Genomic DNA, 23,955 nt, shown 5'->3' with positions numbered 1-23,955 from the left:
CCGTTTGACCAGTAGCTGTGATGTGCACTGACCACCAGGGGGCAGACGCTCCAACTGGTAGGTTACCTTGCTGCTTGGATCCAGCCAATTGGGACTGGGTGAGACGGGCTGGACACATTCTGGAGCCATCCCACAGTCCCTCCCCAGCCCCAATTGTGCACCGGTGGGGTCCCTCGGCCTGGCCTGCACCCTCTCACAATCCGGGACCCCTTTGGGTATGTCGGAGAGCCACAGGCCAGGCTAAGGGACACCACCGTTGCATGAATCTGTGCACCAGGCCTCTAGTATATCCTATACAAAAAAAGGCTAGCATGCAAATCAACCAAACAGTGGAACAACCAGTCACTATGACGTGCACTGACCACCAAGGGGCAGACGCTCAATGCAGGAGCTGCCCCCTGGTGGTCAGTGCGCTCCCACAGGAGAAGCGCCGCTCAGCCAGAAGCCCTGAACCGGGCTCATGGCTGGCAAGCACAGCAGCAGTGGCGGGAGCGAGCCTAAGCCATCAGTCAGATATCCCCTGAGGGCTCCTGGAATGCAAGAGGGCACAGGCCGGGCTGAGGGGACCCCACACCCGAATTGGCTTGCCCAAAGTAGAACTGACTACTGCAGACCCACTCCAGCACCTGAGTTCTTAAACACACCGTGAGGGAGTCTTTCCCGTCTGTAGATGAGGCTGAGGTTCAGGGAGGTTACACAAGTTGAAGAAGTAGCAAAGCCTAGAGATCAACCAGGAACCCTGCGCCTGTGTCCTTTCTCTGGAGATAGGAATCTGTGGCTTGGTTGTTCATTCTCTCCTTGTTCCCCCACCAAGGAATTGGGAGCCACTCCTCCCACCCCGCAATATCATCTCTTATCTTTGCAGAATACCCAGAGTAATCCCAGTGAATGTAAGGATCCTGATTTCTCATTGCAACACCACACACACATATAATCCCCTCTGGTGGGTCCAAATAGCATCCCCTACTCTATCTAGTCCAGTAAGCCTTTCCCAGCAACACAGGATACCACACATCCAGGAGACACAATCTAAAAAACAAAGTACAAACTTTATTTTTTCTTTATAAAGGCATGGTGGCCTCTTGGTTCCCCCCCCACACACTTTCTTAACAAAATATAATAGCTCTCCTTGAACACAAAGACCTCGAAATTGTTATAAAAAAAAAAACAAAACAAAAAAAATAAAGAAAAACAAAAAACAAACAAAGGGGGAAAAAAGAAAAACCCAACAAACAGAACAGAGAGACAAAGACATTTCTGGGGATTGAAAATGGGAAACCTGGAGGGAGAGGTGGAGGCCAGCTGGTGGTGGGGAGTGGCAAATCCTAGTGCTGAGGTGGGGCAGGGATGGAAGGGCAGGGCAAAAGGGCAGCAGCAAACCCCAACGGAGAAGCAACTTCCACCCCGGACCCCCAGAGAGTCCTGACCCAGCCAGACCCCCAACCCATTAAGTGCTTAGAGAAAGAAGAAAACCAAAAAGAGGAGGGAAGGGGGAGTTAAAAACTAATGGTCACAGAGCTGGCTCTGGGGAGGGCAGAAATACGTTGGGGTTTTGATTTTCCCTGTTCTTAAAATCATGTTTAATGAAAAACAAAAATGCTTTTTGGCAGAGAGAGGCCAGGCACCTCAAGTGTCAGCTTCCCCAGCCCCCCCGGGTGAGGCCCAGCCCCAGGTGTCCCGGTGCTCCCACAACACCCACCACCCCAGCCCCCAGTACCTCAGGTTGGGTGGCCTTCACTCAAAGGTTGACTTACAGTATTGAAAAAGAGGTCATAAAAGAGACCCAAATGACATTGTAATTTTGTAAAAATTCCTCACTCGCTGGCCCGCGTGTATTCCTGTTGCTGCCCCGGCCCCCTCTAACCCCAAGAAGGGAGAGGAGGGCTGGGGGGTGGTCAGGGAAGCCCCCCAGTCCCAGCCGGCTCCTCCCGGCTCTGGTCCATGGTATCGCTGTCCGAGGCCTCCGAATCAGAGGCAGTGTCAGAGGCCTGGGCCTCCGGGCAGCTCCGGACTGGCTTCACGATTACAGCTCGCCGCTGCTCCTCCTCCTGCTCCTGCCTTTCCTGGGTGCCCTCGATGTGCTGGATCGCCTGGGGGGACAGACTGCGGTGAGGATGGCTGGAGGGACACAGCCAGCCACCATCTCCCCTCACACACACATACACACACACACACACCAGAAAGGTCCAGAAATAAGTCTGGTAGAGCAGCAGGTGGCCTGCCAGAGTAGCAGGCAGCCTGCCAGACTCAGGGTTAGTAAACCCCTTTGCTGAGCTGAAAAACCCTTTGGAGACAACAGTGCAGATCTGCTTGGAGGTCACCAGCATCTTTCACTTATTTATATATTTCAAAGTTGGCCTGTTCACTGATAAAAGGTCTTTGTTATTAATTTCACTATTCAATTTGCTGGAATTATGTGCAACTAAAGGTCCAGGGATTGATGGACTTTTTTTGGTCTAGTTGTTTATTTCTTTTACTAGAGGCCCTTGGGGTCCCTTGGCCTGGCCTACACCCTCTCACAATCCAGGACCCCTTGGGGGATGTCAGACTGCTGGTTTTGGCCTGAAACCCGCAGGCCAGGCCGAGGGACTCCACCGGTGCATGAATCCGTGCACCAGGCCTCTAGTCTATATATATAAAAGCCGAATATGCAAAGTGTCCCCTTGGGAGTTTGACCAACCAAGAGTTCTATCACTCGCTATGACATGCACTGACCACCAGGGGGCGGAATGGAACAAAGGAAGGCCCTGGCAGGAAGCCAGGGAAGGGAGGCCCCAGCCAGTGGCCGGCAGCTGCTAGGGACCCTACCCATGCATGATTTCATGCACTGGGCCTCTAGTATGTAAGATCTTTGGTTAATCTCTTCCCATCCTCCCTCCTCTCCCCTTCCCTCTGAGATTCATCAGTCTGTTCCATGTTTCCATGCCTGTGCATTGAGCATCTGCCCCCTGGTGGTCAGTGCGCATCTTAGCTACCAGTCGAATGGTCGAATGGTCGAATGTTCGAACAGTCGCTTAGGCTTTTATATATATAGATAGATGATGCCACTGGGACTCCCCAGGGGTCTCTGCCCCAGGCTGTGTACAGCAATGACTTTGGGCCTGACACACAGAGCTGTCACCTCTGTAGGAGGCTTAACTGTCACCCTCCCAGCCACTGCCACCTCCATCCCCATCTCAGGTCCTAGGAGATGGAGGTGAAAGGAAATTCTGGACCAAGAGCTGGATGTATGAATTCTGGAAGCCAGGAGCTCTGGTAGCAAAAGACCCTCTCAACAAACCCCACGTGGAGGGAAGGAACAAGGTTTTCCGGGGCAGCCTGTCCCCCATCTCTACCCCTCACCTTCACAGAGCTCCCCCTCCAATCCCTGCAGAGAGGGAGACTCCGGGATGGAGACAGACACACACCCAGCTTCCCAACCTTCCCCCACACAAGCCCTGTCTCATTCCCCTTCAGTTCCTGCTTTCTAACGTCTCCCAAAGGGCCTATTCCCAAAGGACAACCCTGACATGCTGCCTCCTTCCCGAGACCAGGTACCTGCACGATGGTGTCCAGATTTTGCCGGGACGTGGAAACAGAGTTGATGACCGAGGAGGGGCCCATGGTGACGACGTTGATGTGGTGGGAGGGAGGGGGTGGCGGTGCCGGCACGATCACCGTGGGGTGGTGGGTGGGGGCCGGAGGGGGCAGGAGCTGTGAGACAGAGGCTCTCAGTCTTTCTCCAAAGGTTCAGGAAGCTTCCCCTTCCCTTCGGGTGGTCACAGAGGGTGTAGGATGCCCTCCAAACCCAACTCCCTCTGCCCATTGCTTCGAGACAGCCTCTGCCAACCACTGAGAGGAGGCCAGCCAGTTTGGCCTCCCTTATTTTAAGCAGCAAAGGAAAGGAAGCCTAAAGAGGGGCTCCCAGACATCCAAGAATTTGTGGCCCCTTCACTGTCCAGCACCAAGCAAGCACTCCAACATCTAATGCAGTGGTGGTCAGGAAAACAGATTTTGGATTTAGACAGCCAGGTTTCAAGTTATTTAGCCTTTCTGTGCCTCACTTTCCTGATCAATAGAACAGCCTCAAAGGGCTTCTACAAGGATTCGTATAATAATGTCTATAAGATACCTGGGAACCAAGAATGTCTGCATTATTACGATGTGGGCCAGTGATGGCGAACCTATGACACGTGTTGAACTCATTTTTTTTGGTTGATTTTTCTTTGTTAAATGGCATTTAAATATATAAAATAAATATGAAAAATATAAGTCTTTGTTTTACTATGGTTGCAAATATCAAAAAATTTCTACATGTGACACGGCACCAGAGTTAAGTTAGGGTTTTTCAAAATGCTGACACGCCGAGCTCAAAAGGTTCGCCATCACTGATGTAGGCCCTGCACTGCCAGAGCCCACAGCCCCGCCCGAGGCCACCTGCCCACCTGGGTCCGCAGGTGCTGCTCCCGCTCCAGCTTCTCCTGGTGCAGCAGTCGCACCTGCTCTTGCTGCTGCTGCAGCTGCACCTGCTGTGCAATCACCTTGAGCTTCTCAGGGTACATGTGGGCCTCCAACGAGCGAACCTGAGGGGAGAGAAGGCTCAGGGGCAGGGCCCGGACCACACCCTTGCACCACCTCCAGTGCGGGGCCCTCGGGGCTGCCGAGGCCAGCCTCCCCATGCTCTACCCTTGCCAAACAGGTCATTCTCTCCTGCTACAAACCCCAGCCGGAGCCTGTCATCCTGGGGAAGAGACCAAAGTCCTACCATAGCCCACCAGGCCCTCTCTGACTCATCTCCTCTCTCGCCATGACCTCCCTCAGGCCATCTCCCTCAGTCCTTCACTCCCTCCCTGCAGCCTCAGGGCTTTGCTCATGCTCTTCCTTCTGCCTGGAGTACCCTTCTCCCCTGCCTGGTTAATTGTGAGATGGGACCCACCCCTGGCCAACCTCCCACCTTCGGCTCAAGTCACTTTGACAGAGAAGCTGTGAGGCAGAACCAGTCCAAATCCCCCTCCCAATGCCCATGCTTCCTGCAGGGCCTTTTCCACAGCTGCATTTTTACAGTGTAAGGTCCTTTGACTAATCCTCCTACCCAACACAGATGGTGAGCCCTGAGGGCAGGTACCTACCCGGTTCAATCCCAAGTGGACCCCCACCCGCTATTCCTAAACCTGGCACAAAGCAGGCGCTCCAGGGAAGCAGGGACAGGGGGAAAGGGAGAGAGGGACTGGAACCCCCACCCCACCCGCCTGCCTGCCTTACCTGCTCCTCCAGCATCATGCGCACCGAGCGCTCCTTGTCCAGCTGCTGCCGCAGCTCAATCATCTCCCGCCGTAGATCTTCCGCCTTCTCATCCTCCCAGATGTCCGGTGAGCCGATGCCCTCGTCCTTGTCCTCTGCCCGCCGCCGCTTGGGGGACGAGCCGCTCAGCTCCTGGGGACCCCAAGGAGTTGGTGAGTGTGCCTTGACACCCTCGTATCACCACCATCAATGGGGAAGTTGGAGGGCTCCATCACAGACCCCCAAAGCTGTCAACCCAGGTGCTCTGGGCACTGGGAGCCCCACTCTGCAAATCCAACCATGGCCACAGGCGGGAAACAGAGGTAGAATGGACCTGCTTGCCAAAAGTCACCCGGTTCCTCTCGGAGCCACTCCACTGCACTTCGTGGATGGGTAAACTGAAGCCCAGGCAGGAAGGCCAGTACCTGAAGTAGGCGTGTCAGTGGGGAAGGTGGGACCTGTAGCCTCACAGTCCCAGGCCAGTGGTGAGCCCAGACATGCCCATGCCAGGGAGAGGGAGCCAGGAGGAGGACAGGTGTTGAGGTGACGGGAGGCCTCTGCAGGTGCTACCTGGATGAAGCGCTTGAGCTGTGTGTTCTGCTGCAGAAGCCTGGTCTTCTCCTGCTCCAAGGAGAAGATGTACTCCGCCGTCTGCTGGAGAATGGCTGCCTAAGGGTAGGAGGGACAAGTCAGGGGCCCCAGCTGGCTGCGTCTACTGAAGCTCACTTCCTTCTCCCTGCTTGAGCCCACCACCTCCTCCAGGAAGCCCTCCCAGCCCTCGCCCACCTTGCTGAGCTTCTCTCCATCTGTGTGGGGGATGAGGGTCTTGAGGGACTGGAAGCCTGCATTGATGCTCTGCATGCGCCTCCGCTCGTTGCTGTTGGCAATCTCCCTCCGAATCCGCCGCTCCTGGTCCCGCTGAGTCTCAGGGGTCAGTGGAATGTTGGCAAGACTGCCAGGGAAGGCAGGGACATGCTCAGGCTAGGTGTCCTCCATGCCCTGTCCCCAAAGGGCCCCTGTCTTCAACAGTTCATCTCCAGAGGACCCTGGGTGTAACTTGCATTTCTATTTCTCCCCCTGCAAAGGACGCCAGAGCTGATACCTACACCCCAGCAGATCAGGAGGGTGATGGAATAGCGTGCTCTGTGATACCTGGGTATCAAAGTCACTGTGCATACCCCAGGTCCCAGCCCCAATGCCTGGCCAACAGGTCTGAGTGGGGCCCAAAACCTACACGGCTAGCTAGGATCCCTGTGATTCTGAGGCAGGTGGACCCAGGTGACAATTGGAGACACCTGCTCCTGGGACTCCTCTGAGCTTCTTGCTATGCACCTGGACCACCTCCTTCAGAGTCACAGGCTTGAGGCTGAAGAAGACATCATTACTCCCTTTGAGTCCCCACAGCCACATCTCCAGCCACAAGCTCCTATGCAAGCCCCCAGCTACCCTGCACTAAGACTTCAAAGACAAGACAGGTAGCACTCACTCCAGGGAAGGGATGCCAAGCCAACCACCCCTAGGGACAGTTCTCCATGCACACGTACTCCAAGAGGCAGACCACCCTGGGCCAGAGAAACAAGGCTCCCAGCATGCAATGAGCAATGTTATTGCCTATTATGCAATTGCATCTTGTAGGAGTAGCAGCCTGTGGGTTGAGAGAGAAGGCAGCCAGTGAAGGGAGTGAGGCTGTGGGCTGAGAGGCGATGGTAGGCAGAGACGACAACAGGGACTGTGGGCCCAAAGCCACTGCTCCCAAGGGGTGGGCCTATGTGTGGCCTCCTCCTTCCCGGCCCTCTGCTGCAATACCCCCCGCCCCTGGCTTGATGGCTTCCAGATGCTAGGCTCCCAGAAGAGGCCACTGGCCCCACCCAAAGCCACAGCCCTGGTTTCTTCCTGATGTGCCCCCCCCCCCGCCCCCAGGGTGACTGGTCCAGGCCTGGGCTCACACCCTTGGGTCTGAGGTAATGGGGAAAGGACTCTGGGCAGCCTGTTTCCATAGATGGGGGAGCCTGGGCTCAAAGAGATGCCTGGTTCAGCTCCCCTACTATGCCAGGCCCCCACGCCCAGCCCCAGGCAGAAAGGAATCTGCATGAAAACCAAGAGGGAAACACATCTTCAACAGCTGGAGACAGCTGAGGCCCTTCCTGGCCCCACAGCCCACCCCATCTGTCCCACCTCAGCTCCCTGCAGGACCCTGGATTTGTCCTTGCCCCTTCCTATGCCTCAGCCTTTCCCGACAGAGGGTCGTCAGCTGGGGATAAGCCAGGAGCGGGCTCTACGTCAGCTGCTGCTCAGGGTCAAGACAAGACCTCTCCTCCACCAGTTCCCCCAGGGCCTCCCTGGGCCCCCTCCCACAGAGTGCAAGGCCTCAGAATGTCAGTCTGTAAAGGGGGTCCATGACCCCCACTTTATAGATGGGGCTTAGGGCTCACAGAGGGGAGGAACACCGTTTTAAAGTCAGACAGCCAGGTACCTGGGGCACCTCACTTCTCCCAGTTTCCCTGCCCTGCAGTGGAGGTGACTCATGTGGCCGGAGTGGATGCAGGTCAGAGACCTGATGTGCAGAGGTGTGCCTGACCTTCGGGGGAAGGTGGGTTAGAACGGAGTCCAGGCTCCTGGGCCTGGCAGTGCCTTCCAGAGGCTCTATGACGGGTGGATTAAAGTCGGGAATCTTTGGGGCAAGAAAAGATGGAGAGAAACGTGCATAGGAAGCCAAACCACCGGGTGACTCGATCTGGCAACATCATCCTCCCCCTCGGGAGTGACAGAAGGAGAGAACCCCACTCACCCAGTCCCTGGGTTTCCCCTGGTGAAGCCCAAAGGCTAGAACAGATCAAAGTAATAAGGAGTCAAACAGGAGCCCCACGTCCACCCTTGAGCCACCTGGAGCCTCACCTGGAGGGCCTAGCAACAGAATAATAAGGTGTGGGTGGTTTTTTAAGTCTTTTTAAAGTTTTTACTATAACGTGCTAAGGACTCATTTTGTTGGAATTTTCTCATTGAATTGTCAGTCTTCCTCTGAGTTATGTGGCCCTTAATTCCTGTGTGGGATGACGACACAAAGGATTGGAAGATCTAGCGCAGCGAGTGTTGGGGCTGGGACTTGAACCTGGATCCCAGGACCCTGCTATGAGCCGTCAGAGGTCTCGCCACAGAGTAGACCGGCCTCTGTACTGTCCCAGAGCAGCACATCCCAACAGGCAGGTGACAGTTACTCCTGTAGAAAGGACCAAGCACAGGTATGCCCTGCCATCATGTTCACTCCTATTAGCATTCACTGAACTTTTTTACACAGAAACCCAGCGAGGTGGCTGCATCATCCTATTGCAATGAGGAGTCCAGGTTCCTGTGAGGGGAAGGGAATGCCCAAGGTCAGGCAGCCAGACCAGGGAGCAGCAGGCACCTGCAGGCACCAAGCTCACACTCTCCTTCCCCACCAGCTGACGGCACCCTCTACTGATGGCTCACACACAGCCCACTGTTTATCAGAGCCCTGTGTATGGCAGCAAGAGGCAGCACCCCAAGACCCTCTGACTCCTGCCCCCCAAGCCAGCTCATCTGTCCATGAAATCTCAGCTCTGGGGAGCCAACCCTCTGCCTCTCCCATCTCCTCAGGACGTCCACAAACTGAGGAGACCAAAGAAGACTGCAGAAACCACCCGGTGGTTTGGCTTCCCAGGGACGTTTCTCAAGTGGACGTTCCCAGAGGGCAGGGGGCGGGGCACTGTGCAGGGGCCTATGTTGTCTCCTGCTCATTGAAAGCTGCCAGCCTGCCTCTTCCAGATGTTCCATCCTGTCCTCTTCAACACCAAATCCATCAGCCCAGCCTCCTGGCTCAGGAACCGGCTGCTGGTTAAGCCAGTGCAGACTTAAGTCCCAGAAAAGACCTCTTCCTGGTGGGGACCTGGGCTCCACCAAGACTTTCCCATTCACTCACCTAAATGGTCCTGGAAGTACCGACTGACCGTTTGTTTTTCTTTTCTTTTTTAAAATATATTTTTATTGATTTCCAAAAAGGGAGAGCGAGATAGAAACATCCATGATGAGAGAGAATCATCGATCGGCTGCCTCCTGCAGGCCCCACATGGGATGGAGCCCACAACCCAGGCATGTACCCTGACCAGGAATCAAACCGTTACCTCCTGGTGTACAGGTCGATGCTCAACCACTGAGCCAAGCTGTCAGGCTCCTTTTTTTTTTTTTTTTTTTTTTTCATATATTTATTGCTTTTAGAGGGAGAGAGGGAGAGAGGGAGGGAGGGAGGAACATCTATTGGCTGCCTCCTGCACGCCCTCTGCTGGAGATCAAGCCCACAAACCAGGTATGTGCTCAGACTGGGAATCAACCAGCCACCTCTCAGTGCACAGGTCCAGATGACAGTTTCTTTAATACATGCAACTAACCAGGGGTGCTGCCCAACCAGGAGTTCTGATTGGTGGAATGCTGCCTAACCAGAGATTCTGATTGGTGGAGTGCTGGCCAACCAGGGGTTCCAATAAAGGATGACTAATTGGAATTACCACCTAATACTACAAATGCATTAAAGCATTTTTGCATTTCTTTCAGAGTCTGCAGAAGTAAACACAACTTACAGTAACTGTAAAAGTCCTCCACACCTCCCCATCAACTTCAGAGCCCCCAAGTGAGCAACAAAGGTGGCCTGGGTCCACTAACACCAAATATCTCTTGCTTCTCTCCCTCCCCAAATGCCCAGGGACTGCCTTGCCTCAGGAATAAGGGAGAGCACCTGCCAAGAAACACTTTGGGTACCAGCCTCAGGTGCCAGGACCAGAGCGGCCCACCCACTACCAGAGTACCTTCAGAACGCCCCCTGGGAACAACACCAGCATCCCAACCAGAGGCTCAGGGCAGGGAGCACACTCTTCAAGTCTAGATCCTGTCCTGTCCCTGTCCCTCTCTCTCAGTCCAAGGGCAGTACCCCCATCCTCCTTAGACACTGCTGTCGGGCTCCAGCCTCAAATTAGCCACTGACAACTCTCATTTCACAGTCCCGAAGTCACTCACACACCTGCCACTCAACGACTATACAATCAGAGGTGAGAGAGCCACCCAGGATTTCTACCATAATCCAAAGGACAGGAGGGAGGACGACAACCCTCACCAAGGATGCCCAAGGTGCTCATCCTTCTCTCTGCAGCAGGTACTGAAGCAGCCCGGGGCCCTCACCCATCCCAGCTGTTTCTATCCATAGACCCGCCACTCCAACCAGCCTGCCACTCCTGCCCTCAGTCCCAGAACACACCACATCCAGGCTGTTCCCATCAGAAACACCTCCTCCTCACAGCTTCTCCGGCCCCTCCGAGGAAGCCCTGCACTCAGTGGGTTCAAGTGCAAATTTACTAACCGTAGGACCCCAAGCTTAGCCACTTCATCTATCAAAGGCCCAGTCTCCCCATCTGTAATTTGGAGAAATACTGACTCACTTCACAGGGCCATAGTGAAGTTTAAAAGAGGAGAAAAGAAAGAGATTGAGGACAACAGGATGCCTTATTTTTCCAGGGTTCGTACCCAGGACTCCAGGAGAACCCATGGACAACTCTAAGAGACTGCAAACTCAGGGTAGAGGCCAGTTCTGGTTCTCTGTGCTATCCTCAACACTGGCACAAAGTAGATGCCTTGTAAATACTAGATCAGGGACCCAACACATTCAAAAGCCCCTAATTGATTTCTAACTTCTAAGAGCAATTTGTCTCTTTCCCCACTGAGGCAGTCCCTAAACTCCTGCTTCTCAGAGTTTGAGAGCCTTTTTTGTTGTTAATCCTCACCCAAGGATATTTTCCCCCTTGATTTTTAGAGAGTGGAATGGCAGGAGCAAACGGGGAGAAACATCGATGTGAGAGAGACACGTCAATTGGTTGCCTCCCACATGCGCCCCGACTTGGGACGGAAATCAAACCTGCAACCCAAATACGTGCCCTTAACCGGGAATCAAACCCAAGACCCTTCAGTGCACAGGTCAACACTCTAACCACTTAGCAACACTGACCAGGGCTCTTTTTTTTTTTAAGAGAGAAACATCGATTTGTTTTCCCACTTATGCATTCTTTGGTTGATTCTTGTATGTGCACTGACTGGGAATCAAACCCAAAACCTCGGCATACTAGGATGATGCTCTAACCAACTGAGCTACCCGGCCAGGGCTGAGAGCCATTTTAACTAATAAATAAGTAAAAATGAACAAACCTAGAGGCCCCAACTCCACATCCAGTGCGCAGGCTGACAAGTGTCTCCCAGAGAGGCAGGCTGAGGATGCCCTGATGCCCAGCCCTGTAGGGGAGTCCTGCCACCGTAAGCACTTGGCCCCTCGGGGACAAATGGACTCCTCTAAAGGGGGGCTAGGGACAGTGTGAAGCAGGATCCACTGCGCCAAGCCTGCCCAGGGTCAGGACTGGCAATGTCCTCTCTAGCATCTGGAGCAGCTCAACCCTTCCCCCCACTGCCCAGCCCTCCTCTCAGCTACCAGGAGGGGCTAAGAACAGAGACTAAGAGCAGGGCCCTGGGATCAGGGTTGAAGTCCCAGCCCCACCACTTGCTGTAACTGTTCCCTTTCCAAGCCTGCGTCCTCATCCCACACAGGAACCGTAAGGCTACTTAACTCAGGAGACTGACAACTCAATTAAGAAAACCTAGCTAAACAAGTCCTATAGACCTATATTAAGAGCTCCAGAATATTTTTTTTAAATGTTTTGCAGCTGGGACCCCCAGGCAGCCAACACTCAGGGGGGCCCTGCTAGCTGCAACCCACCAACTGGCCCAGCCTGCCTGTATTGAGAGTCCAGGTGAGAGCGAAGTTGAGGGGTGTGGGGGTGGTAGTACATGTGCAGCAACCTTCCCCCCAACCCGCAGCGCCTGGTATTCACCAGCCTGGGCCACACCATCTGGGGCTCCACCTCCCTCAATATCCACGCCTTGCCTTCCCTGGCAGCAGAGCACGTGGCCTCAACCCTAGGGAGCCATTTCCCTCCTAGGGCAGTGCCTCAGGAAAGAGCCTGCAAATCCCGAACTTGGGCACGCGGGGGGGAACCCCCCACGAAGCTCTGCCGTCCCCCGGGTGGTGTTCAGGATACAGATGGCCAGGCCCTCCCTTCTAGCTGTCGGAGTTGCGGACATCGGCATTTTAACAAGCGTCCAGGGTAATTCTGGTGGGAGTGGCCCGTGAAGGCATCACCCTTTGTAAAAGGTGGATCTGGAGCAACCGGGTCAAACTAGTAAAGTGGCTTCTTCTAACAACCCGGGTCCAATTTGTAAAGTAGCGGAGAGCTGCGGACCTCGGACCACCCACCCGCTCACCCCGCGGGGAGACCTGCCGCTTTCGGTTTACGGCTCGGGGAAGAACGTGCGATGGGAGGGAAAGTCTGCGGTAGAGACCTACGTGCAGGGTCTGCTGAGACTCGGCGCGGCTTCTGCGACCCACTATCCCAAACGCTCCCCCACCTGGCCCGCCTCGCCCATCCCGCCAGCGGAGGCTGAGCTTTGTGCGGGGGAAAGCGTGGCCCCGGCGCGCCTACAACTCCCACAATGCCGCACGGAGGGTCGCGGGGAACTACAGCTCCCGCGAGGCGGCGCGCCGAGGTCCGCCTACTCCAAGAGGGCTGCAGAGTCACGTCCAGGCCTCGCTAGTAAACAGCGCCCGGGCGGCCAGCGAGCAAGCAGCGGCCGCAACGTGCCCGAGTCCGCGGCGCTCCCGGCTCGCCGCGCGAGTCCCTAGGGTCCCACCCACCCCTCTACCCCGGTGCGAGCACACCCCCGCCGCAGCACTCCGTCCTGCAAACAGGCACACCACCCGGCTCCCCGCCCCCCCCCCACGCCCCGAGCCGCGGCGTGGCTGCATTGTAGCTGCCCGCCCGCGGCCCCCCGCGCGCCCCGGGGCCCCCAGACCCCCTTGGAGGGGATGCCCAGAGACAGCGAGGAAGGAGGGAAAGGAAGGAAGCCAATGCGGGAGGGGGGAGGAGGACGCGCGGGGTGGGGAGGGAAGCCACCAGCACCAAGCATGGCCGGGATTGCTGCAGAACCACGTGGGTCTGTTTGCAATTACAAACGTCGCGACTCGCCCGCCTGCAGCGGACAAAAGTGACCGGGACCGCTCAGGGCCCCCACGTTCCGAGGGAGGAGGGTTCCCGGACGGCGCGAGATCGGCGTACGGGGCTGCAACCGCCCGGGCGGCTAAGAAAAGCGAGCGGGGTCGGCGGCGCGGGCCATGCGTGCGCACACACGCGCCCGCTCGGGCTGGCTCGCCCGGGGCTGCAATTGTAGGAAGGGGATAGGGGGTAGGGGGAGGAGTACACACCTACAGAGCCCTCCTATCACTTCTTTCTCTGTTTTCCTGAAATGTTGCAAAGAGGGCACCTTCTGAGTGGGCACCATGAAATACTCCATAGCGATCGGCCCCCCTCCTCTGCACGAGCCGGGTCCCGCGGTCCGCCGGAGAATGCAAGATGGAAATCCGAATCAAAGGGCAGCGCCGGACGGTGGTGCAGAATCGGCCGGTCCCAGATGCTGGCGGCGGCGGCGGCAAGGGGAGGGAGGCGGGCGGGAGGGGCGAGAGGGAGGTCTCTCCGGCCTGCCTCCCCGGGCGCGTGTATGTGTGTGTGTGTTTGCAGCTGATCAGATGTCTGTTTCAAGGCGGGAAACAGCTGGTGAAAACTCAGCACTCCCCCGGCCTCCTTCCGCGGAGTAAGGAATTGCATGTAAACAAAGGACTATTTGCAGCGCCCCCCCGGGCGGCGCAGAGCCGTGATGAGAAGGGCTAGGGCCCCAGTGGGCAAGGGGCCGCCGGGGTCTGCGGGCCTCCCCCCTGCGCGAGAAGCGGGGGGCTGCGGGTTGACTGGGAAGGCACGGCGTGAATGGAGCGAGTTGCGGCTGAGCTACATGCGCCACTATGGGTGATGAGGTCCATCAGCTGACAGGTTGGCAAGCGTTAGGAAGAAAAAAAAAACGCCAGCCACCGCGAGGGAGCCCAGCCAGTGCGGCCGGGGTCCGGCGGGGACTGCCCAGTGCAGGGTCTTCGCGCTCTGCGGCCCTCGAGGGCGGGGGACGCGCAGCGGGGCCCGGGGAAGGCGGCCTGGGGTGCTGCTAGGGGCTTTTCCCTTTTAACGATTGTAACTGCACTGAGTGGAGCCGCTCTGGCGCGCTCCCTCCGAGCTCAGGGCCCCCTGGAAACTTGCGTCACAGCCACCGCTTCCCACATGCAACTTGGGGCCGACTTCGGAGGCCGGCCAGCCCACTGCCTCCCACCCTCCCTCCCTGCCCAGCTGCCCGGCACTGGCCGCCTAGCCCAGCTCCATAGCCTGGGAATCCCGGAGCTGGAGAGAGGAATGCAAAGGGGGCGCGCCGGGCGCCTCGGATCCTGGGGCTGCCCTAGGAAGCGGGGGCCCCGGCAGGGAGGGAAACGTGGAGGGAGGCCAAGACGGCAGCGGCCTGGAGGCAGGCTGCCAGCGCGGCTGGGAGGTCTGGTGGCTGCTGCCGGGTCCCGTCCTAACCTTCGACATACACACTTTCCCCCTCTGCGAGGAGGCAGGACGGCGGGAATCTTGGCCCGGGAGGAGGGAAGGCTGCAGCTTCTCATTCATGGCGAAACAAATGCGAGACTTGCTCCTCCACCAGGGTGCGCTTTCTACGAGGGCTGATGGCCTGGGGCGGAGGAGGGAGGGGCACTAGCTAACGAACTTCTGTCCCCGCCACCACCCTCACCAGGTCCCCACCTTCCTTCCCCTGGCCCTCCCCTGGCTCCTGGAGGGTAGGCCCCAGGCTCCAGAAGACCAGCCTGCCTTGGAATGTCCTGCCTCCAGCCCACCACCTTTCTCAATCCCATTCACCTTCAAGGTTCCGCCCACATTGCACCTCCTACTTGAAATACTCCTACCAATAACAAGGATTACTGTTATTATCCTATCCTATATCAATGATCTATACTAATAAAAGGGTAATGTGCTAATTAGACCAGGAGACCAGACATCCTTCTGGACAAAGCCATGGTGGCAGGGCCAAGGCAGAGGCGGTTAGGGGTGAGCAGGCTGGTGGGGGGGAGGGGGGGGTGATCAGACTGAAGGGGGGGCAGTTGGGGGCAATCAGGCTGGCAGGCAGAGTGGTTAGGGGCGATCAGGCAGGCAGGCAGGTGAGCAGTTAGGAGCCAGCAGTCCCAGATTGTGAAAGGGATGTCTGACTGCCAGCAGTCGGACATCCCCCGAGGGGTCCCAGATTGGAGAGGGTGCAGACTGGGCTGAGGGACACCCCTACCCCTGCACAAATTTCACGCACCGGGCCACTAGTCCTATATAATAAAAGGCTAATATGCAAATTGACCAAACAGCAGAACAACAGGTCTATGATGCACACTGACCAGCAGGGGGCAGACACTCAATGCAGAAGCTGCCCCCTGGTGGTCAGTGTGCTCCCACCACAGGAGAAGTGCCCCTGAGCCAGAAGCCCAGCTCATGGCAGCCCTACAGATGTCCAACTGCCAGCTTAGGCCCGCTCCCCAGGCCTAAGCTGTCAGTCAGACATCCCCCAAAGGCTCCCAGACTGCAAGAGGGTGGGCACAGGCTGGGCTGAGGGGACCCTCCCAACCCCCACCAGTGCATGAATTTTGTGCACCGGGCCTCTAGTTAGAGATTATTATTGTTATTAGATAGTGAGAGCACCTTGTAGATGTTGAGCAGTTTTGCATGCACGTTTCCCAATCCCTAAAGCAAACTGTTGGGCAGTTTTCCCTAAAGACAGAGCCTAAGCCACTTAACATCACAGTCCCTGGAAGGCCTCAACTGTGGGCACAGGGAATGTGCTCAGGAAACGATATCTGAGGGACAACAGGATACAGAACCCCATAACTATACACTGAACAACATGTACAGTGCCGGGATGGATGGATGAATGAATGAATAACAGCTGGGAGAAATGTATCTACCCACTTGCTCTTTCTTTTCCTACAGAACTGCCTTGACCCAGCCTGGTCCCCATGAGCTCTGTCACTAAGACTGGCCTCTCCATTTCTGCAAAAGGCACCTTCTCAGAGAGAACCCTCAGATGCACAAACCCAAAGTCCTTCGAGCTGGATCAGCAGCTCCTGCCCTAAGGCCTGAAATACCATCACTGCCCCCAGTCCTACACTCCAACTCTCTCCCATTACTATAGCAGTAGCACAATAAGTCCCCAAAATCCAGGCCAACCTCCATTCCCTTAATGTACAGAGGTTCTGTACATCCCTTAATCTGATCCCATTTCCCTCCCCTTCCCAACTCCTAAACTCAAGTTCACTGTGCTTTCTGGAGCCCTCAGAAGGTGTTCAGCATAACCCCTCAGATCCTTGACATCTGACAGTACCTTCTTGCTCTAAATTAGGAGTCAGCAAACTTTCTCTGTAAACTGCACATAAAAGTTATATGTATTAGTTTCCTATAGCTACTATAATAAATTACTATAAACTTAGTAGCTTAAAATAACACATTTATTCTCTGGAAGTCAGAAGTCCAATTGGGTTATATTTGGCTAAATCAAGGTGTCAGCAGGGCTGTGTTCCTTTTGAAAGCTCTACAGGGGATTATATTTCCTTGCCTTTTCCAACTTCTGGGAAGTGGCCCGGATTTCTTGGCTCATGGCCCCTTCCTCCATCTTCAAAGTGTGTCACTCCAACTTCTGCTTCTGTCATCACATCTTCTCTGACTCTCTTGCCTCCTTTCTATGATGGCCTTGGACCCACCCAAATAATCCAGAATAATTTCCCAATCTCAAGATCCGAAACATGTTCAAAGTTTGCTTTGTAAGGTAACATTCACAAGTACTGGGAATTAGGATATAAGTATCTGGGGGCGGGGGGGGGCATTATTCTGTCCATGACACCACTCTTAGTTTGTGAGCCCTACAAAATGAAGCAGAGGTTACAATATGCTGCAGTAATTTCATTCTGCAAAGAATGAAAACGGTGACTCAAACATATTGTATAGTGGAGTTCACAGCATCATTATTCACAATAGCCAAAAGGTACAAACCACCCCACTGTTCATCAACTAATGAATGGATAAATAAAACATGGACTATCCATACAATAGAATATTATTCAGCCTTAAAAAGGAATGAAGTTCTGATACATACCACATCATGGATGAACCTTGAAAACATAATGCTAAGTGAAATAAACCAATACAAAAGATCAAGTATTGTATGATTCCACTCATGTGAAATATCTAGAATAGGCAAATTCATTAAGACAGAAAGTAGATTAGAGGTTACCAAGGGCTGGAGGGATGAGTGAATGGGAAGTTATTGCTTAAGGAGTATGGAGTTCCTGTTTGGGGTGATGAAAACTTTTGGAAATAGATAGTGGTGATGATGGTACAACATCGTGAATGTAATTAATGCCACTGAATCATACACTTTAAAATGGTTAAGTTGGCAAATGTAATGTTATATATATTTTACCACAATTTTTTTAAAAAAATAAAACAGCCACCCGGCTGGTGTAGCTCAGCGGTTGAGCATCTACCCAGGAACCAAGAGGTCACTGGTTCGATTCCTGGTCAGAGCACATGCCTGGGCTACGAACTCAATCCCCAATATGGGGCGTGCAGGAGGCAGCCAATGATTCTCTCTCATCATTGATGTTTCTATCTCTCTCTCCCTCTCCCTTCCTCTCTAAAATCAATAAAAATATTTTAAAAAAAAAAAGTTAAACGGCCTTGGCCAAGTGACTCAGTTAGTTGGAGCATCGTCCCATGCACCAAAGGTTGTGGGTTCGATTCCCAGTCAGGGTACATAAGGGAGGCAAGCAAGTGCGATGTTTCTTTTTCTCTCTCATCAATTAAAAATAATATGTATCAGTGGGCTGGCTTTAGCTTATGCACAGTAGTTTTCCCTCACTTCCCTCCTTATCTGGCTCATAATTCATAGTCTACCAATATAATCATCTTACATACACTTTACCTTTCAAGCCTAATAACCCCACCTGCCCTGCACCTACCCCCCAAGCAGAACAGGGCTGGGAAAAGGAAATCCCACAACCTTACTGAGTGACCTTATTTTTATTTTTTTGTTAATCCTCACCTGAGGATATCTTTCCATTGATTTTTAGAAAGAGTGGAAAAGAGAGGGAAAGACAGAGAGAAACATCAATATGAGAGAAACACATAGATTGGTTGCCTCCTGCATAGAGCCCAACTGGGGCCCGGGCCAGGGCAGAGCCTGCAAATATGGTACGTGCCCTTGACCAGAATCGAACCCGGGACCCTTTGGTCCACAGGCCAATGCTCTATCCACTGAGCCAAACTGGGCAAGGGCAAGTGATCTTATTTTTAAATGCCAGACCAAGATCCTGGAGTGGATCGTGGATGGCTAGTAGTCACTTCATATTGCCCAGTACATTCTCTCTCCCACCTTCTCCTTTCAGCAAGACCTCTATCACCTCCTCTTGCTCCTCACTCTCAGCTCATGACCTCACATCCTGTTTCTCTGAGAAAATGGGAGCAATTAGAAGAAAACTTATCCCAAGAAATATCATGAGACTAAATCATGAGAATTGAAAAATCTAAATAGACCAATCAGCAATGAGGAAATTGAAAAAACCATCAAAAATTTCCCAAAAATAAAAGTCCAGGACCAAATGACTTCACCAGTGAATTCTACCAAATATTCAAAGATTTAAAACCTACCCTTCTCAAACTCTTCCAAAAAAATTGAAGAGGCAATACTTCCTAACACATTTTATGAGGCCAACATAACCCTGATACCAAACCTGGCAAGGATAACAAAAAGAAAACTACAGACTAATATCTCTGATGAATACAGATGCAAAAATCTAAACAAATGGAATACAATAATACCTCAAAAATAATCATAATACATCACAATCAAGTGGGGTTCATTCCAGGGGTACAAGGGTGGTTCAACATATGCAAATCTATCAAGGTAATACACCACATTACATAAGAAAGGGTAAAAAGCATATGATTTTATCAATAGATGGCAGAAAAAGCATTTGATAAGATACAACATCCATTTATGATTAAAACACTTAATGAAATAGGAATAGAAGGAAAGTACTTCAACATAATAAAGGCCATATATGACAAGCCTTCAGCCAGCATTATACTCAATGGTGAAAACCTGAAAGCTTTTCCTCTAAAATCAAGAACAAGACAAGGATGCCCGCTCTCAGCACTCTTATTCAACACTAGAGGCCTGGTGCATGAAATTCATGCACTGGAGGGGTGGTCTCTCAGCCCAGCCTGTGCCCTCTCGCAGTCTGGGACCCCTCGCTCCTTACTTCCCACCTGCTCAATGCTCCTTACCGCTCGGCTCACTGCTCCTTAGTTCTGCCGTGGTAGCGGGAGAGCCCAGCCATGAGCCCAGCTTCTGGCTGAGCAGAGCTCCCCCTGTGGGAGCACACTGACCACAAGGGGGCAGCTCCTGCATTGAGCATCTGACCCCTGGTGGTCAGTGCTGTCATAGCAACTGGTCGTTCTGCCGTAATGGTTGCTTAGGTTTTTATTATATAGACTAGAGGCCCGGTGCACAAAAATTTGTGCACTCAAGGGGGAGGGGGGGGGTCCCTCAGCCCGGCCTGTGCCCTCTTGCAGTCTGGGACCCCTCAGGGGATGACCACCTGCTGGCTTAGGCCCGCTCCCCGGGGGATTGGGCCTAAGATGGCAATCAGACATCCCTCTGGCAGCCCGGCAGCCCTCGGGGGATGTCCACTTGCCAGCGGGGAGCAGACCTAAGCTGCAGTCGGACATCCTTAGCGCTGCTGAGGAGGCAGGAGAGGCTTCCACCACCACCGCTGTACTGGCAGCCATCAGCCTGGCTTGTGGCTGAGCAGAGCTCCTCCCATGTGAGAGCGCCCTGACCACCAGAGGGCAGCTCCTGCATTGAGTGTCTGCCCCCTGGTGGTCAGTGTGTGTCATAGTGACCAGTCATTCCCAGTCCTTCTGCTGTTAGGGTCAGTTTGCATATTACCCTTTTACTATATAGGATAGAGGCCTGGTGCATGGGTGGGGGCCGGCTGGTTTGCCCTGAAGGGTGTCCCGGATCAGGGTGGGGGTCCTGCTTGGGTGCCTGGCCAGCCTGGATGAGGGGATGATGGCTGTTTGCAGCTAGTCATACCCCCTTCAGGGTGGGGGTCCCCACTGGGGTGCCTGGCCCGTCTGGGTGAGGGGCTGAGGGCCGTTTTCAGGCTGGCGGGTGACTGAAGCTCCCAACCTCTTCTTTTATTCTTTTTTTTTATTCTGGGATTTATTTACTTTCTATGGCTGTCACTGGAACTGAGAGCCGGCTTTAGCTCTGAGGCTCGGCTCCAGCTCTGAGACCTCTGCTGCTGAAAGCAGGTATCTGGGTTTGTTTGGCTTCTATAATTGAAACACGGTTGCAGCTCCAGGTCTGAGGCCCGGCTGGCTGAAAGCAGGTTTCTGGGGTTTGTTTAGCTTCTATAATTGCAACATTGTTTCTTAGAGTGCAGCTCAGAGGCCGGCAGCAGCAGGCGGGGAACCTTGGCTTCCTCCATCACTGGAGCAAGCAAGCCTCCTGTTCGCTTCAGCTGCCTGGCTGCCATCTTGGTTGGCAGTTAATTTGCATATCTCGCTGATTAGCCAATGGGAAGGGTAGCGAAGTTACGGTTAATTACCATGTTTGTCTATTATTAGATAGGACTAGTAGCCCGGTGCACAAAATTTGTGCGGGGGTTGGGGGGTGTCCCTCAGCCCGGCCTGCACCCTCTCCAATCTGGGATCCCTCTCACAATTCGGCACCGCTGGCTTCTAACCGCTCACCTGCCTGCCTGCCTGATCACCCATAACTACTCTGCCTGCCAACCTGCTCGCCCCCAACTGTCCCCCCCACTGGCCTCCTCACCCCCAACTGCCCCCCTCCCACCAGCCTGCTTACCCCCAACTGCCCCTCCCCTCCTGGCCTGATCGCCCCTAACTGCCTCTGCCTCAGCCCTGCCACCATGGCTTTGTCTGGAAGGACGTCCGGAAGGTCTCCAGGTCTAATTAGCATATTACCCTTTTATTAGTACAGATAGTTCTGCCAGAGCAATAAGGCAACTGAAAGAAATAAAAGTCATCCCAGCCAGAACCGGTTTGGCTCAGTGGATAGAACGTCGGCCTGCAGACTCAAGGGTCCCAGGTTCGATTCCGGTCAAGGGCATGTACCTTGGTTGCGGGCCCATCCCCAGTGGGGGGCGTGCAGGAGGCGGCTGATCGATGTTTCTCTCTCATCGATGTTTTTAACTCTCTATCCCTCTCCCCCTCTCCCTTCCTCTCTGTAGAAAATCAATAAAAAAAAATATTTAAGAAAAAAAAAAAGTCATCCCAATCGGGAAGAAACAAGTAAAAGTCACTTTTTGCAGATAACATGATTCTTCACATAGAAAACCCTAAAGATGCCACAAAAAACTATTATAAACAACAAATACAGTAAAGTTGTAGGATACAAAATCAGTGTACAAAAATCTATTGTCTTCCTATATACTAACAATAAAACTTCAGAAAAAGAAATTCCTTTTGCAATTGCAACCAGAAGAATAAAATACCTAAGAATAAACTTAACAAAGCATGTAAAAAACCTATATACTGAAAACTACAAAGCATTATTAAAAGAGATTGAAAAAGACTACAAAATAGAAAAATATCCCATGTTCATGGATTGGAAGAATCAACATAGTTAAAATGGCCACATTACCCAAAGCAATATACAGATTTAATGCAATCCCCATCAAAATCCCAATGTCATTTTTTCAAGAAATAGAACAAGAAATCATTAGATTTGTATGGAACCACCAAAGACCCCAAATAGCCAAAGCAATTCTGAGAAAAAAGAATGAAGCCAGGGGTATCATACTACCTGACTTCAAATTATACTACAGAGCTATGATCATCAAAACAGCATGGAGTTGGCAGGGGGAAAAAAAGACACACAGATCAATGGAACAGAATTGAGAGCACAGATATAAAACCACATGTATATGGGCAAATAATTTTCTACAAAGGAGACAGAAACACACAATGGAGTGTAAAAAAAAAAAAAAGCCTCTTCAATAAATGGTGCTGGGGAAATTGGAAAACCAACTTCATAAGAACTGCTCTTACTAAAGTCACTGGTGACCTCCAAAGGGCTCTGTTTTCTGTCTTCACCAAATCTGACCTTCTTGAAATTCTTTTTTTCTTGGCATCTGGGAGGCTACCCTCTGGGGCCACAGTCCTCAGACCTCCGTCATCTGTCTACACACACTCCCTGCTCTTTGGACGACAGTTCCAGAAAGGACTAGTAGTTACGCAGTGTGGTTCAGAATCCAGACTCTGCCTGAACCCCAGCTCCAGGGTGACCCCAGGCAAGTTCCTCAACCTTACCCAGTTTCCTCATCTGTAAAACAGAGGTCGTACAGCACCTAGCTTGCAGGCTATCACGAGAAGTTAGTGGCAGGCCTGGCATCAATAAGTGTAGTTGCTATATCACTGGTACCAGGTTGCCATGGGTGGTGGTGGCCAGAGGCGTCTGAGCTGGCCCAGGGAGAATGATAGAGTTTGGTGATGTGCAAAGAGGGACAGAGGAGAGGCTAAACCCCCGGTCCTATCTCCCTGTTAAAACTTGCTGCAGGTGGCCCAGCCAGAGTGGCTCAGTGGTTGAGCATTGACCTATGAACCAGAAGGTCATGGTTCGATTTCTGGTCAGGGCACATGCCTGGGTTGCGGGCTCAATCCCTGGTGCGGGGATTGAGGTTTCTATCTCTTTCTCCTTCTCCTTTCCTCTCTGAAATCAATAAAAATATATTAATTAATAAAAATAAAAATAAATAAAACTTGCTGCAGGTGAAAGGGACAGCCATGTTGACATTGAATACGGGGCTCACCTGCTTTACAGCACAGACAACTGCACAGAGGATCGAGTGGTGTGAAAATCAGCCCGCAGAATGCTTGCCCTTTAAAAAATTAGATCTCTTTAAAGAGTGTAATTAATGAAATGCCCACGATGATTCCTGTTAGAAATGCAGATCCTCTACTGAGCTGGCACTCAGTGCCCTTCCCTCCCCTTTGCTCCCCTCCCCACAGCCCCGCCCCAAATTCCATGTCGGAGGAGTGAATGAGAGTCATCAACAGGCTTTAATGAGGAATGGGTACATAAGAAGCGGTCCATCTACACAATGGAATATTATCCAGTCATAAAAAGCAATGAAGTACCAAAAAAAAAAAAGAAATGAAATATTGACACATGCCACAACATGGATGAGCCCTGGAAACATGATACTAAGTGAAAGAAGCCAGACACAGGTCACACACTGTATGATTCCATTTACATGAAATGTCAAGAATAAGCAAATCTATAGAGATCGAAAGATTAGTGGTTGCCAAGGGAATGAGGGGGCATTAGGAGGAAATGAGGGGCGAGTGCTAATTGGGGGATTCTTTCGGGGCAATGAGAGCATGTTCTAAAATTGGTTGTGGTGATGGTTACACAATTCTGAATATACTACAACCATTCAATTTTACACTTCAGATGGGTGAATCGTATCTAATAAAGCTGTTATTTTTTAAATGGCTTTATTGACCCTAAAGATGGCCAAAGTCCAGGGATCCCCTACAGTAAAGGGTTCCAGAGTTCCTTTCTTCAGCCAACGTGGGATCTGGCTGCTCTGACGGTGCCATTAGCACAGCCCTTCTCAAAAAAAAAACCTGCCCTCATCCAGAATGGTTG

The 23,955-nt window shown here is 52.8% G+C and overlaps 1 protein-coding gene across 11 annotated transcripts in view; it reads right to left on the bottom strand.

The window, feature by feature from the left end:
• Positions 1–1,030: 1,030 nt before the first annotated feature.
• Positions 1,031–23,955, bottom strand: part of TFAP4 (transcription factor AP-4) — a 36,944-nt gene continuing 14,019 nt past the window's right edge. For 9 of the 11 annotated variants that reach the window (XM_070413101.1, XM_070413098.1, XM_070413099.1 and 6 more), the window contains 6 exons: positions 6,046–6,211; positions 5,830–5,928; positions 5,242–5,412; positions 4,425–4,562; positions 3,538–3,693; positions 1,031–2,090 (listed from right to left, as the gene is read on the bottom strand). In XM_070413101.1, coding sequence (XP_070269202.1) covers positions 1,896–2,090; positions 3,538–3,693; positions 4,425–4,562; positions 5,242–5,412; positions 5,830–5,928; positions 6,046–6,211 — 925 coding nt within the window. In that variant the 3' untranslated portion in view covers positions 1,031–1,895. Of the gene's footprint in view, positions 2,091–3,537; positions 3,694–4,424; positions 4,563–5,241; positions 5,413–5,829; positions 5,929–6,045; positions 6,212–13,567; positions 13,853–23,113; positions 23,183–23,955 lie in introns of those variants that run through there. The other 2 variants (XM_070413107.1, XM_070413096.1) reach the window with 2 other exon arrangements.

Source organism: Myotis yumanensis, unplaced genomic scaffold (assembly GCF_028538775.1).
Source record: "Myotis yumanensis isolate MYYU_CA2020_CCGP unplaced genomic scaffold, mMyoYum1.0.hap1 SCAF_4, whole genome shotgun sequence".
NCBI classification, from domain to species: Eukaryota; Metazoa; Chordata; class Mammalia; order Chiroptera; family Vespertilionidae; genus Myotis; species Myotis yumanensis.
Note: the sequence above shows the minus strand (reverse complement) of the source record. Positions and strands in the feature narration are given on the sequence as shown.